Consider the following 12,725-nt stretch of genomic DNA (forward strand, 5'->3'; position numbering starts at 1 on the left):
TTTGTTTAGAAAGAAAGATTTAAGCATATAAAGAGAATACTCTAATTGGTTGTTTCATATGGTTATCTTTAAATACTTGTTATTTTTAAGGGGCTATCTACAGATTTTTTAAAAATATTTTTTATTGGATTTGCTATTTGCAAGGCAAAATGGACTTTTGGGGGTCAATATATGTTTAAATGAAAGCACTTGGTTCCCTAAACAAAAAATTAAAAGTGTGCTTTGTAGTCCCACTTAAGAAATCTTTTAGTTACAGCTAGCATATCCTAACATGGTTAGAACACTCTATATTAAAATAATTGTCACATTATCAGAAAAATGTATCAACTTAAAGTGCTAGAAATCCACATATGTACTTTCCAGCTAGTTTTTAAAGCACCTTGATACTGATACAACATTATTTGTGATGATGAAAACCTTTTCTCATAAAATCTTTAGACGAGTTTTTCTCAAAGTGATTATTACCACTGTTTCTAACTGGCAACCAAATATTCTATAACTGTCTTATTGAATTTTTTTCTGCCTTTAAAACATGTACTAATGTGTGTTAAATCAGCTTTGGTCCAGATGGTGGAAAAGGAACAAGGGAAAGCAATGAGCTGTTAAATGACCTGCCCTGGAGAAGAAAATCTAAAGGACAGGATATGGAATCATATCAACGTTTTGTTTATACTCTGTTTTGCAATGTACCTGCTAAGAAAAATTATTAACTTACCCTCAAGGGTGGATAAACTTATTGATGTTTTAGGTAATAAACGAGGCACTCATTTCAGCACGAAAGACCTGGAATCAATGGGATATCATTTTTGTGATTCTCTCTTGGATTATTGTGATCCTGACCGGACCAAGGTACGCAAAGTTCATTTGGTAATGCATCAGACTCCAGCCTATCAGATAACATAAGCTGACTATGGGCCTATGCAGTGTTTGCCCTTTAATGACTCAACAGTGTTGTTGGGGTTTTGGCACTTAATTTCCCAGTAACAATTGTTCCAGGTGTCTATAAATACTCAAATAGTTTAATTAGCAAATAAAGTTATTTCATAATGAGCTCATTTATTACTTTTGCCTAGTATTATCGGTGCCTGAAAGAATTAGAAGAAATGGAAAGACATATAACTCTGGAAAAAGTCTTTGAGGATTCAGACACTCCTGTGATAGACATTACATTGGATGTAGAGTCTAGGTAACTCAAGGCTACTGAAGTAATGCAATTTTTCGTGCTGTTTTACTATGTTCTTTATAATTATACCAGCATTTTATTGTCAATTCTCAACTGAAAATCCCAACTATAAGTGGTGGAAAATTTCTCCCATGCCCATTATTTTGGCCAGACCTCATTAAGACTTTATTATTTTATTCAAGTAACATGAACATTACTATGTACAGTGTACTGTGAATAGTGTGTGAAAGACATATGAAATTGGTTTTTGTTTGGTTATTGTTTTTGTTTTTCTCTTTCTTTTTAATAGACTTTATTTTAGCTTTTTAGAGCAGTTTTAGATTCACAGCAAAATGGAAGGGGAAGTACAGAAAGTTCCTATATATCCCCTGCCAGAGTGGTACTTATTTACAGTTAATGAGTCTACAGTGACACATCTTTATCATCCAAAGTCCATTGGATATATTAGGCTTCACTCTTGGTGTTAATTCTGCAGGTTTTGACAAATGTATAATATATGTATTCACTATTATAGTATCATACAGAGTATTTTCCCTGTATGGATTCACCCTAAGAATCCACCTATTCAACCATCTCTCCCTACTAACCCCTGGAAACCACAGATATTTTAAACTGTCTCCATAGTTTTGCCTTTTCCAGAATGGCACATAGGTAGAATCACACAGTATGTGGGCTTTTCAGACTGGCTTCTTTCACTTAGTAATACGCATTTAAGTTTCTTCCATGTCTTTTTGTGGCTTAAAATCTCATTTATTTTTAGCACTCAGTAATATTCCATTGTCTGAATGTACCACAGTTTATATATCAGTTTACCTACTGAAGGACATCTTAATTGCCTCCAAGTTTTGGCAATTATAAATAAAGTTGCTATGTACATCCATGTGCAGGTTTTTGTGTAGACATAAGTCTGACTTCGAGTAAATATCAAGGAGCATGGTTGCTAGACAGTATGATAAGAATATGTTTCGTGGCTTTTCTTCTTCCAGCATTGGAGTCGATTGTTCTTTATTTTTTATTTTATTGTGGTAAGAACACTTAGTATGAGATATCCCCTCTTAAATTATTAACTGTACAATATTTTATTATTTTTGATACAATACTGTAGAGCAGATCTCTAGAGTTTATTCATCTTGCTTAACTGAAAGTCCCATTCCCCTACCACCCTCTAGAAACCACCATTTGACTTTTATTTTATGAATTTGACATTTTAGATACTTCATAAAAGTGAAATCATGCAGTATTTGTCTTTCTGTGATTGGCTTATTTCACTTAGTGTAATGTCCTCGCTGTTTATCCGTGTTAACACATTGCAGAATTTCCTTCTTTTTTAAAGCTGAATAGGTATGCCATATTTTCTTTATCCATTCATTTGTCAAAAGATATTTAGGTTGTTTCTATATATTGGCTATTGTGAATAGTGCTACAATAAAAACGGGAATGCTAATACCTAGATTTCAGTTCTTTTGGATAAATACCCAGAAGTAAGACTGCTGGATCATATGGCAGTTCTGTTTTTAGACTTTCTGAGGAACCTCTGTGCTGTTTTCAGTAGCAGCTGTACTGTTTTGTATTCCCACCACAGTGTAGAAGGGTTTCAATTTCTCCACATTCTCCCTAACACTTGTCTTTTGGTTTTTTGATGACAGCCATCCTGACAGGCATGAGGTGATACCTCATTGTGTTTTAATTTGCATTTCCCTGATAAGCGATGTTGAGCACTTTTTCATATACCTGTTGGCCAGTGTGTTTTATTGTAGAAATATCTATTCAAGTACTTAGCCCATTTTATAACAAAATCAGGTTATAGGGGTTTTTGCTATTGAGTTGAAGGAATTCCTTATATATTTTGTAGACTACCCCTTATCAGGTGTATAGTTTGCACATATTTTTTTCCATTCTATAGGCCACTTTTTCACTCTATTGTTTCCTTGATTGTACAGAAGCTTTTTAGTTTAATGCAGTCCCATGTGTTTATTTTTGGGTTTGTTGCCTATGCTTTTGGTGTCGTATCTACGAAATCTTTCGGAGATCAGTACCATGGAGCTTTTCCCCTATGTTTCTGGAAGTTTTATAGTTTCAGCTCTTATATTTAAGTGTTTAGTCCATTTTGAGTTGATTTTTTTGTATAGTATCCAATTTTATTCTTTTGCATGTGGATATCCAGTTTCCCACCATTATTTGTTGAATATATTATTATTTTCCCATTGGGTATCCTTGGCACCCTTATTGAAGATTATTTGGTCATATATGTGTGGTCTTATTTTGGGGCCCTGTATTCTATCCTGTAAGTATAGGTGTTTCTCTCTGTCAGTGTCATACTCATTTGATTACTGTAGCTTTGTAATATTAATTTGAAATCAGAGAAAGTGATGAGTCCCGCTTTGTTCTTTTTTCTCAGGATTGATTTGATGTGGCTATTCATGGTCTTTGGTGTTTCCATATGAATCACAGAACTGTTTTTCCTATTTTTGTAAAAGGTGCTATTGGGATTTTGATAGTGATTGTATTTAATGTGTAGATCACTTTGAGTAGTATGGGCATTTTAACAATATTAAGTCTTCTGATCCACCAACAGAGGATGTCTTTCCATTTATTTCAGTCTTTTTTAATTTCTTATATCAATGTTTTATAGTTTTCATTATACAACTCTTAGTTAGGTTTATTCCTATTTTATTCTTTCTGGTACTATTGTAAATGGGATATTTTGTAAAATGGGATATTGTAAAAGGGATGTCACATTTTCAGATAGTTCGTTATTAGTATATAGAAACACAATGGATTTTTGTATGCAGATTTTGTAACCTGTAGCTTTGTGAGTTTATCCATTAGTTCTCACAGTTTGTTTTTTTTTAAATGGAGTCCATAGGGTTTTCTATATACATATATAAGATCATGTCCTCTGGAAACAGGGACAATTTTACTTCTTCATTTCCAGTTTACATGCCTTTTCATTCGTTCTCTTGCCTAATTGCTCTGGCTTGGACTTCCAGTATTATGTTGAATAGAAGTGGCAAGGTGAGCATCCTTGCCTTGTTCCTGATCTTAGAGTAAAAGCCTTCAGTTTTTTACCTTTAAGTATGCTGTTAGCTGTGGGCTTTTCATATATGGCCTATATTATGTTGAAGTACTTTCCTTCTATTCTTAGTTTGAGGAAAGGATGTTGAATTTTGTCAGGTGCTTTTTCTCTATTGAGAGAATCATGGATTTTTATCCTTTATTCTGTTTGTATGGTTTATCACATTAATTGATTTGCATATATTGAACCATACTTGCATCCCAGGGATAAATCCCACTTAGTCATGGTGGACAATCCTTTTAATGTGTTGTTACATTTAGTTTTCTAGTATTTTCTTGAGAATTTTTGTATCTATGTTCATGAAGGATATTAGCCTGTGGCTTCCTTTTCTTCTGGTATCTTTGTCTAGATCTTTGGTATCAGGTTAATGTGAGCCTCCTAAAATGAATTGAAAGTTCACTCTCCTTCTATTTGAGTTTGAGAAGGATTGGCATTAATTATTCTTTAAACATTTTATGGAATTCACCAATGAAGCCATCTAATCCTGGGCTTTCTTTGTTAGGAGATTTTCGATTACTGATTAAATCTCCATAATAGTTATAGGCCTATTCAGACTTTCTATTTATCCAAAATTTAGTCTTGGTAATTTGTATGTTTCTAGGCATTTATCTTTTTCTTCCAGATTATTTAGATTGTTATACAACTGTTCATAACAGTCTCTTATGATTCTTTTTATTTCTGTAGTATCAGCTATAAAGTTTCCTCTTTCATTTTTTATTTTATTTGAGTCTTCTCCATTTTTCATAATTAGTTTAGCTAAGAGTTTGTCAATTTTGGCTTTTCAAAAAACTAATTCTTAGTTTCACTGATTTTTTTCTATTGTTTTTCTATTTTCTATTTTATTTCTGCTTTAATCTTTGTTTTTCCTTTCTTCTGCTAATTTTGGGCTTAGTTTGTTCTATCTCCTCGAGGTATAAAATTAGGTCGTTTATTTGAGATCTTTATTCTTTTTTAAATAGGGGGCATTTATCACAATAAATTTCCCTCTTAGTACTGCTTTTGCTATGTCCCATTAATTCTTGTATGTTACGTTTTCATTTTTGTCTCAAATTTTTCTTATTTCCTTTTTTATTTCTACTTTGACCCAATGATTGTTCAAGATTGTGCTGTTTAATTTCTTTACACTTGAGAATGTGAATATTCCAGTTTTCCTCCTGCTATTTATCTAGTTTCACCCCATTATGGTCAGTAATAATACTTGTTTGTTAAATTTGTTAAGGCTTGTTTTATGGCCTAACATGTGACCCATCCTGGAGAAAGTTCCAGATGTGCTTGAGATGACCATGTAGCCTGCTGCTGTTGGGTACAAAGTTCTGTATATGTCTGTTAGATCCATTTGGTCTATAATGTTGTTCAAGCCCTCTGTTTCCTTATTGATCATCTATGTTGATATTCTGTTATTGAAACGAGATATTGAAGTCTCCCGCTATTATTGTATTGCCCTTTCTCTCTTCGGTTCTATCAGTGTTTGCTTTATATATTTAGGTGCTCTGATGTTGGCTGCATATATATTTGTGATTGTTGTATCTTCCTAGTGGATTGGCCCTTTTATTTGTTATATCTTCCTAGTGGATTGACCCTTTTATCATTATATAATATCTTTCTTTGTCATTCATGACAGTTTTTCACTTAAAGTCTATTTTATCTGATATAAGTATAGCTATTCTTGCTCTCTTTTAGTTACCATTTTAACATGGAATATTTTCCCATCCCTTAATTCAGCCTATTCCTTAAATCTAAGGAGAGTATCTTGTAGATAGATTGTAGTTGGGTCCTCTTTTTTTAATCCATTCAGCCATTCTGTGTCCTTTGATTGAGTTTAGTCCATTTATACTTAAGGTCATTATTGATAGATGATTTACTATTGCCATTTTGTTGTTTTCTATTAGTCTTATAGTTTTTTTTCCTCTTTTCTTCTCTTCAAATTATTTCTAATGCTGTCACTACCCACAGAGAACTGACATTTTTATTGAGATGACACAAAAGCAGTATAATAAAAGGTAATGAATAATAACTGGAAAATTCAATGCCACAGGAATATAGTTGGAAGAAAGAATGTACTAATTTTATAAGCTCCCACTTTTGGTGAGTACAGTACTTACAGGAAAGGTAAAACAAATGTATGATTCTTCCCTTATATTTACACATTTTTCAGTCTTGAGTTAGTGCCCCTGCAGCCTTCCCTGGTGACTAATATGTTTGTTTCCAGATGCAGAGTATGATTTTGAGCTCATGAGTTTGTTTATATAATATTTGATGTGCTCTAATCAATTTCAGTCATTATTACTTGAATGCTCAAATTTTCCCAAACCTCGACAATACAAGACCGATTAAGTTGGCCTGTGTTTTTTGACATGACTCTCATAGTCTTCAGTAACTTTCAGCCATGATAAGATTTCCCAGGCTCATCTTGTATATTTCCTGCACCAGAACTGCAATCTGCCATTTCTCTCAGAAGTCCTGGTTCTTTTCAGTAAAAAGGGATATTTAGATAACATAGCCTAGATGATAGTTATTATTGCTTCTAGGTTTTTTTTTCCAGGGGATTGAGTTAGGAAATACGTGTTTTCATGGAAAAAAAAAATCTTCAGTTCATAATTATATTTCCAGTTCAAATTTAATATGATAGAACTTATTCTTCCTTATTTTTATACTTGTATCTGTTTTCTCTTATACTGAAAAATCTTCATTCCTAATTACTTTAGGATAAATATTTACCTGCTTCTTCCTTTTCCTATCATATACCCATAATAATGCTACCAATAAAATGACTATTGAATGCAGTTTAACATTTCTTTGTAATTCTTTTTAAGCTTAGTATAAAGTATTTTTTAAAAGGAGAGAGATTATTTTCTCTATGTGGCTATGCCACCAGTCTGACAGTTAAGTGTCTTTGTTTTTGATTATATTAACTTTTAGGAATAACTTTTATTAATTTTTTTGTTTTTAAATTATATAACACGTTTACATAAGAACATCAAAACTATGTAACAGGAAACATTCAAAAAAGTGTTGATTCTACCCCATCCCCCCTTCTCTACCCTGTTTCCGCCCTTGTTCCATGGGTAACCATTTTCATTAACTTTTTTACGTATTCTTTGTTTTACTTTGAAAATATGACTGAATAACTACATATTTTCATGTCCCTGTACCTTATACGGAAGGTAGCATACCATCAGCTTTGTTCCATATCTTGCTATTTTCACTTACAATACTCTGGAAATCACTGTAGATTTTTCAGTACATAGGGGTTTTCCTTATTTCTGTGTGGTACTCCACAGGGTGGATATATCATAATTTACTCAGTCTGTCCTCTATTGATGGAACATTTGAAAATCGCCTACTTTTTCCAATTAGTATTTTTTTCATAGATTCAGGGGGGTATATGTGTGGGCTTGTTACATGGATTTATTGCATAATGCTGGGGTTTGGGCTTCCATTGAACCCATCACCCAAATTGTGAATATAGTGCCCAATAGGTAGTTTTTCAACCCCTCTCCCCCACCTTCCTCCCCCGTCTTGGAGTCCCCAGTGCCTGTTGTTTCCATCTTTATGTCTATGTGTACCCTTTGTTTAGCTCCCACTTGTAAATGAGAACATGCGGTATTTGAAAACGATTTACTTTTTAATGTGGTTCTAAATTAGGATAAGAGATAGAAGTGAGATCAAATAAGATAATGTGTAAGTAAATCCTCTGTAACTTTGTGCTGTAAAATGCTATATAAATAATGTATATCATGTGTTATCTATCTAGAATACCTTTTAAGAAATTCAGGAATTTATGGTAAGTTGGGACATAAACTTGATTTCCTAGCACCAATCAATATTCTATAGGAGCCTGGAGTCTGTTTTTTGAGGTTGCAGAATCATTCCATGTTGGTTATTTTGGAAACTTTGTAACATCTGATACACATTGAAGAAAGCTTCATCCTTACATGTGCAGAAATATTACAAATGTGCTACTTATGTATATTGCCCTTTTGAAAAAGGAACATAATAACCACTTTTTCCAGAGATATAAATCAATTTTAAATGAAAGTGTCCAAATATTTTAAGAACTTTGTATGCAGAAACCTGTAGAAGGCATAGCTTCATTCTTTGCTTAACAAAGCAAGGCCACCCCAGTAGTGATGAGTGAAAAATGCGTGAAGCTGACTTTCAGGACAATAAAAGGAAGAACTCCCTAATAATGAGTGCTAATTCTGAGAAGGGTTAGTGGAAAGTAGTTAGTATCTTGTTATAGAAAGGATTCAGCCAGGCTAGGTAGGGTGGCTCATACCTGTAATCCCAACACTTTGGGAGACTGAGGCAGGTGGATCACCTGAGGTTGGGAGTTTGAGACCAGCCTGACCAACATGGATGAACCCCATCTCTACTAAAAATACAAAATTAGCCAGGCATGGTGGCACATGCCTGTAATCCCAGCTACTGGGGAGGCTGAGGCAGGAGAATCATTTGAACCCGGGAGGCGGAGGTTGCGGTGAGCTGAGATCGTGCCACTGCACTCCAGCCTGGGCAACAGGAGCAAAACTCCGTCTCAAAAAAACAAAACAAAACACAGAAAGGATTCAGCCAAAGCTGGAGGACCATCTGCTATGGGACTTAATAAAATAATTCCTGTATTGTGAGAAAGATTTAGTTAAATTATTCCTGAGACCTAAAAAATTATAAGATTCTAATGGATACTGTCAATTTAACAATTTATCTTAAGAAAATAAAAACATTTCTAATAAATAGGAAACGGACATTTAAAGTATAGTCTGCCAGTCAATGTCTTTGATTTTAAGAAGAATGAGTATATATTAAATAGAAAATACTATTATAAAGCAATTTAAAACATAGACCTTTCAGTATAGATTCCTACGGTGTCAAAATCAAGGCTGATATGAACAACAGTTATGATATATTAATTATTCTTTAAAAATTTGTTTACTTTTATTGTTTCATAAATTTGGTTACCTTCTATGATGGCATAAGTGAAACAAATCAAGTCAGTATTGAGAGACCCTTAACTTTCTAACCATATGTGACAGCCTTCTATATAATTTTAGGAGTTTCCATATTACAAATAAGGAGTTTAAGGCCTACAATGAATTAACCTCAGCCTATCCTCTTGCCTTTGGCTCTCTTTAAGCTGGATCTAACACAGAAATAAAGATAAGTAAATTTACCTGGAAGGCCATTTTATAAGCACCTTGTAGCTGTATCTGAGAAGCAAAGTAAAATAAAATCCGCTGGAACTTAAATTGTGAGTGCAGAGGAGAAATTTTCCAAATGAAACTTAAATTCCTTTCATAGCTGCTGCTGAAAAAGGAAGCATTGTGTTTCAAAATAAGGAAATGTAGAAGTTTCTTTGATTTAAAAGCATTGATACATTTTCTGATTTGCAATGGAAAATATTTGCTTATAGAGAATACAGTAGTACCACTAGGACAAACTATTTTATAATTAACATAAAAAAGATACAGCAACTTTAAAAGGTATGTTGTTTAATGAAAAAATATTTTCTAATGCACATTGAATCAGATATTGTGGTAAATATAATAAACTAGTTATATAGTTTCTTAGCCAAAAAAGGAAAATATTTAATGGTAGATAATTAAAGTATGCTTAAAAACATAAATATGTGTGTATACACATTACTGTAGTTATAAAAATATGCATGCACACATATATTTGTATGTTTGCTTATTTCCAAAATACAACCCAGAGAGTTTTCTTATTTATCAATCTGTATAGCTTCTTATTTGCTTCTCTTATTATCTTACTCTGTTTAATGTTGCTACAACAGAATACCTAAAACTGGGTAATTTATAAAGAAAAGAGGTTTGTTTAGCTCATGGTTTGGCAGGTGAGGAAGTACAAGAAGCACGATGGTAGCACCTGCTCAGCCTCTGGTGAGGGCTTTTCATGCTGTGTCATAACATGACAGAGAAGGTCAAAGGGGAAGTGGACACAGGCGAAGAGGCAAAAACCCAAGGGGCATCTTTGCTTTGTAATAACCCACTCTTGTGGGAACGAATCCATCACCACAACTAATCCAGTCTCACAAGAGTGAGAACCAGGTCATTCATTAGGGACCCACCCCCATGACCCAAACACCTCCCGCTAGGCCCTACCTCCCAACACTGGCACATTAGGAATCAAATTTCAACATGAGTTTGGGTGGGGACAAACCATAAGTGCTAAACCATATTATAGTTCTTGTCTTACTGTATTAGCTAGAACTTCCAGTATGATACTGAGTAGAAGTGCTATGAGAAGACATCCTTGTCCTGTCCTCAGTCAAACCAGGAAAGCATCTAGTTTCTCACCATTATGTATGATGTTAGCTGTAAGGTTTCTGTAGATATCAAGTTGAACGAGATTCCCTCTACTTCGTTAGCTGAGAGTTTTTGTCATGAATATGTGTTGGATTTTGTCAAATGCTTTATGTCAAAAACATATTGATATAATTTTTTTTTCTGCTTTAGCCTGTTAATGTGACAGATTACATCAACTGATTTTTGAAAGTTGAAACAACCTGGCATACCTGGAATAAATCCTACTTGGTCATGGTGTATAATTCTTTTTATTCCTTGTTGGACTCAATTTGCTAATATTTTCTCAAAGATTTTTGCACCTGTGTTCATAAGACATATTGGTGTAGTTTTTCTTTCTTACAGTATCTTTGTCTGCTTTTGGTATTAGAATAATGCTAGCCTTTTAGAAAAAGTAAGTGTTCTCTCTGTTTCTATTTTCTGGAACAGATTTTAGAAAACTGGTATTATTTTTTCCTTAAATGTTTGGTAGAATCCACAATAAACCCTCTGGGACTTGTGCTTTGTTTTGCAGGGTCACTAATTATCAATTCGATTTCTTTAATTGATATATAGATCTGTATATCTATCTATTAGATCTATATCTCTCCCAGTTTGAGTTCTGGTAGATTGTGTCTTTCAAGAAGCTGGTCTATTTCATCTAAGCTATAAAATTTGTGAGGACACAGTTGTTAGTATTCCTTCTTTATCTCTTTAATTTCCATAGCATCAGTAGCGATGACCCCTCTTTTATTTCTGATGTTAGCAAGTTGTGTCCTTTCTTTCTCCTTGGTTAACCTGGCTAGGGATTTATCTATTTTATTGATCTTTTCAAAGCAGCAGCATTGTTTTCATTGATTATTGATTCCCTGTTTTCAGTTTCTCTGATTTTTAAATTATTTCTTTTTTTCTGCTTGCATTACGTCTCTATTTCTCCTTTTTCTGATTTCCTAATGTGGACACTTGGATTGTTCATTTTAAAGCTTTCTTCTTTTCTGATATATGCATTCAATGCTATAAATTTCCCTCTAAGCACTGCTTGTGCACCATTCTACAAATATTGATGTTGTATTTTAAATTTAATTTAGTTAAAATATTTATCTTTGTTCACACTGGACATGGTTATCTATGTAGAAAATATCAAAGAATTTTTTAAAAACCTGAAACTAATAATCATAGAAAGATTTAAAGATACAAGGTTAATATACAGTTGCCTTTCAATATACCAGCCACGAACAATTGGAATTTAAAATTAAAAAAAATACCATCTACACTAGCACAAAAATTTAAAATACTTGGATTAAAGCTACCAAAATATGTGTAAGATGTATATGAGGAAAATTACAAAATCTGAGGAAAGAAATCAAAGAGGATCTAAATAAATGGAGAGAGAGTTTGTGTTCATAGGTAGGAAGACAATATTGTTAAGATGTCAGTTCCTCCTGGAATGATTTTTGACTCAATGTAATTCCAATCAAAATCCCAGAAAGTTATCTTGTGGCTATAGACAAACTAATTCTAAAATTTGTATGAGTATGCAAAAGACCTGAAATAGCTAACAAAACACTGAAGAAGGACAAAATCTAAGGACCTACACTACTTGACTTTAAGACTTACTATAAAGCTACATAATTAAAACAGTGCAGTACTAGAGAAAGAACAGACAAATAGACCAATAAAACAAAATAGAGAACCCAGAAATATATCCAATATATTTGTCACCGCTGACAAATATAGTCAATGGTGTTTGAAAAAAAGAGCAACAAAAATCCCTAGTTAAATGGAGAAATAAGTCTTTTTGACAAATGTTACTGGAACAACTGGACATACACAGGCAAAAATGTGAACTAGAAGCAACTTTACACCTTTCACAAAAATTAACTCCAAATGAATTATAGACCTAGATGTAAAATAAAAAACTATAAAATTCCTAGGAGATAACAGGAGGAAATCTAAATTCTCTTGAATTTGGTAATGACTTTTTAGATTTGACAAAATCATGATCCATGAAAGAAAAAAAAATTAGTAAGTCTAAAGATGGTTGACACCTGAAAAAAAATAAAAATAAAAGATGCTTGACATCATTTTCATTAGGAAACTGCAGATTAAAACAACAGTGAAATATCATGACACACCTATTATAAGGGCTAAAATCCAAAGCAGTGAC

General features: G+C 33.2%; 2 protein-coding genes across 15 annotated transcripts in view; one reads left to right on the top strand and one right to left on the bottom strand.

Moving 5' to 3' along the window:
- The window catches only part of AGBL3 (AGBL carboxypeptidase 3), a 146,430-nt gene that overhangs the window by 56,019 nt on the left and 77,686 nt on the right, over window positions 1-12,725 (top strand). For 10 of the 14 annotated variants that reach the window (XM_058426916.1, XM_058426918.1, XM_058426914.1 and 7 more), the window contains 2 exons: window positions 749-849; window positions 1,074-1,186. In XM_058426916.1, coding sequence (XP_058282899.1) covers window positions 749-849; window positions 1,074-1,186 — 214 coding nt within the window. Of the gene's footprint in view, window positions 1-748; window positions 850-1,073; window positions 1,187-12,725 lie in introns of those variants that run through there. The other 4 variants (XR_009209463.1, XR_009209468.1, XR_009209458.1 and 1 more) reach the window with 3 other exon arrangements.
- CYREN (cell cycle regulator of NHEJ) overlaps window positions 1-12,725 on the bottom strand; it is a 171,882-nt gene that overhangs the window by 44,359 nt on the left and 114,798 nt on the right. The window lies entirely within an intron of this gene.

Source organism: Hylobates moloch, unplaced genomic scaffold (genome assembly GCF_009828535.3).
Source record: "Hylobates moloch isolate HMO894 unplaced genomic scaffold, HMol_V3 SCAFFOLD_1, whole genome shotgun sequence".
NCBI lineage: Eukaryota > Metazoa > Chordata > Mammalia > Primates > Hylobatidae > Hylobates > Hylobates moloch.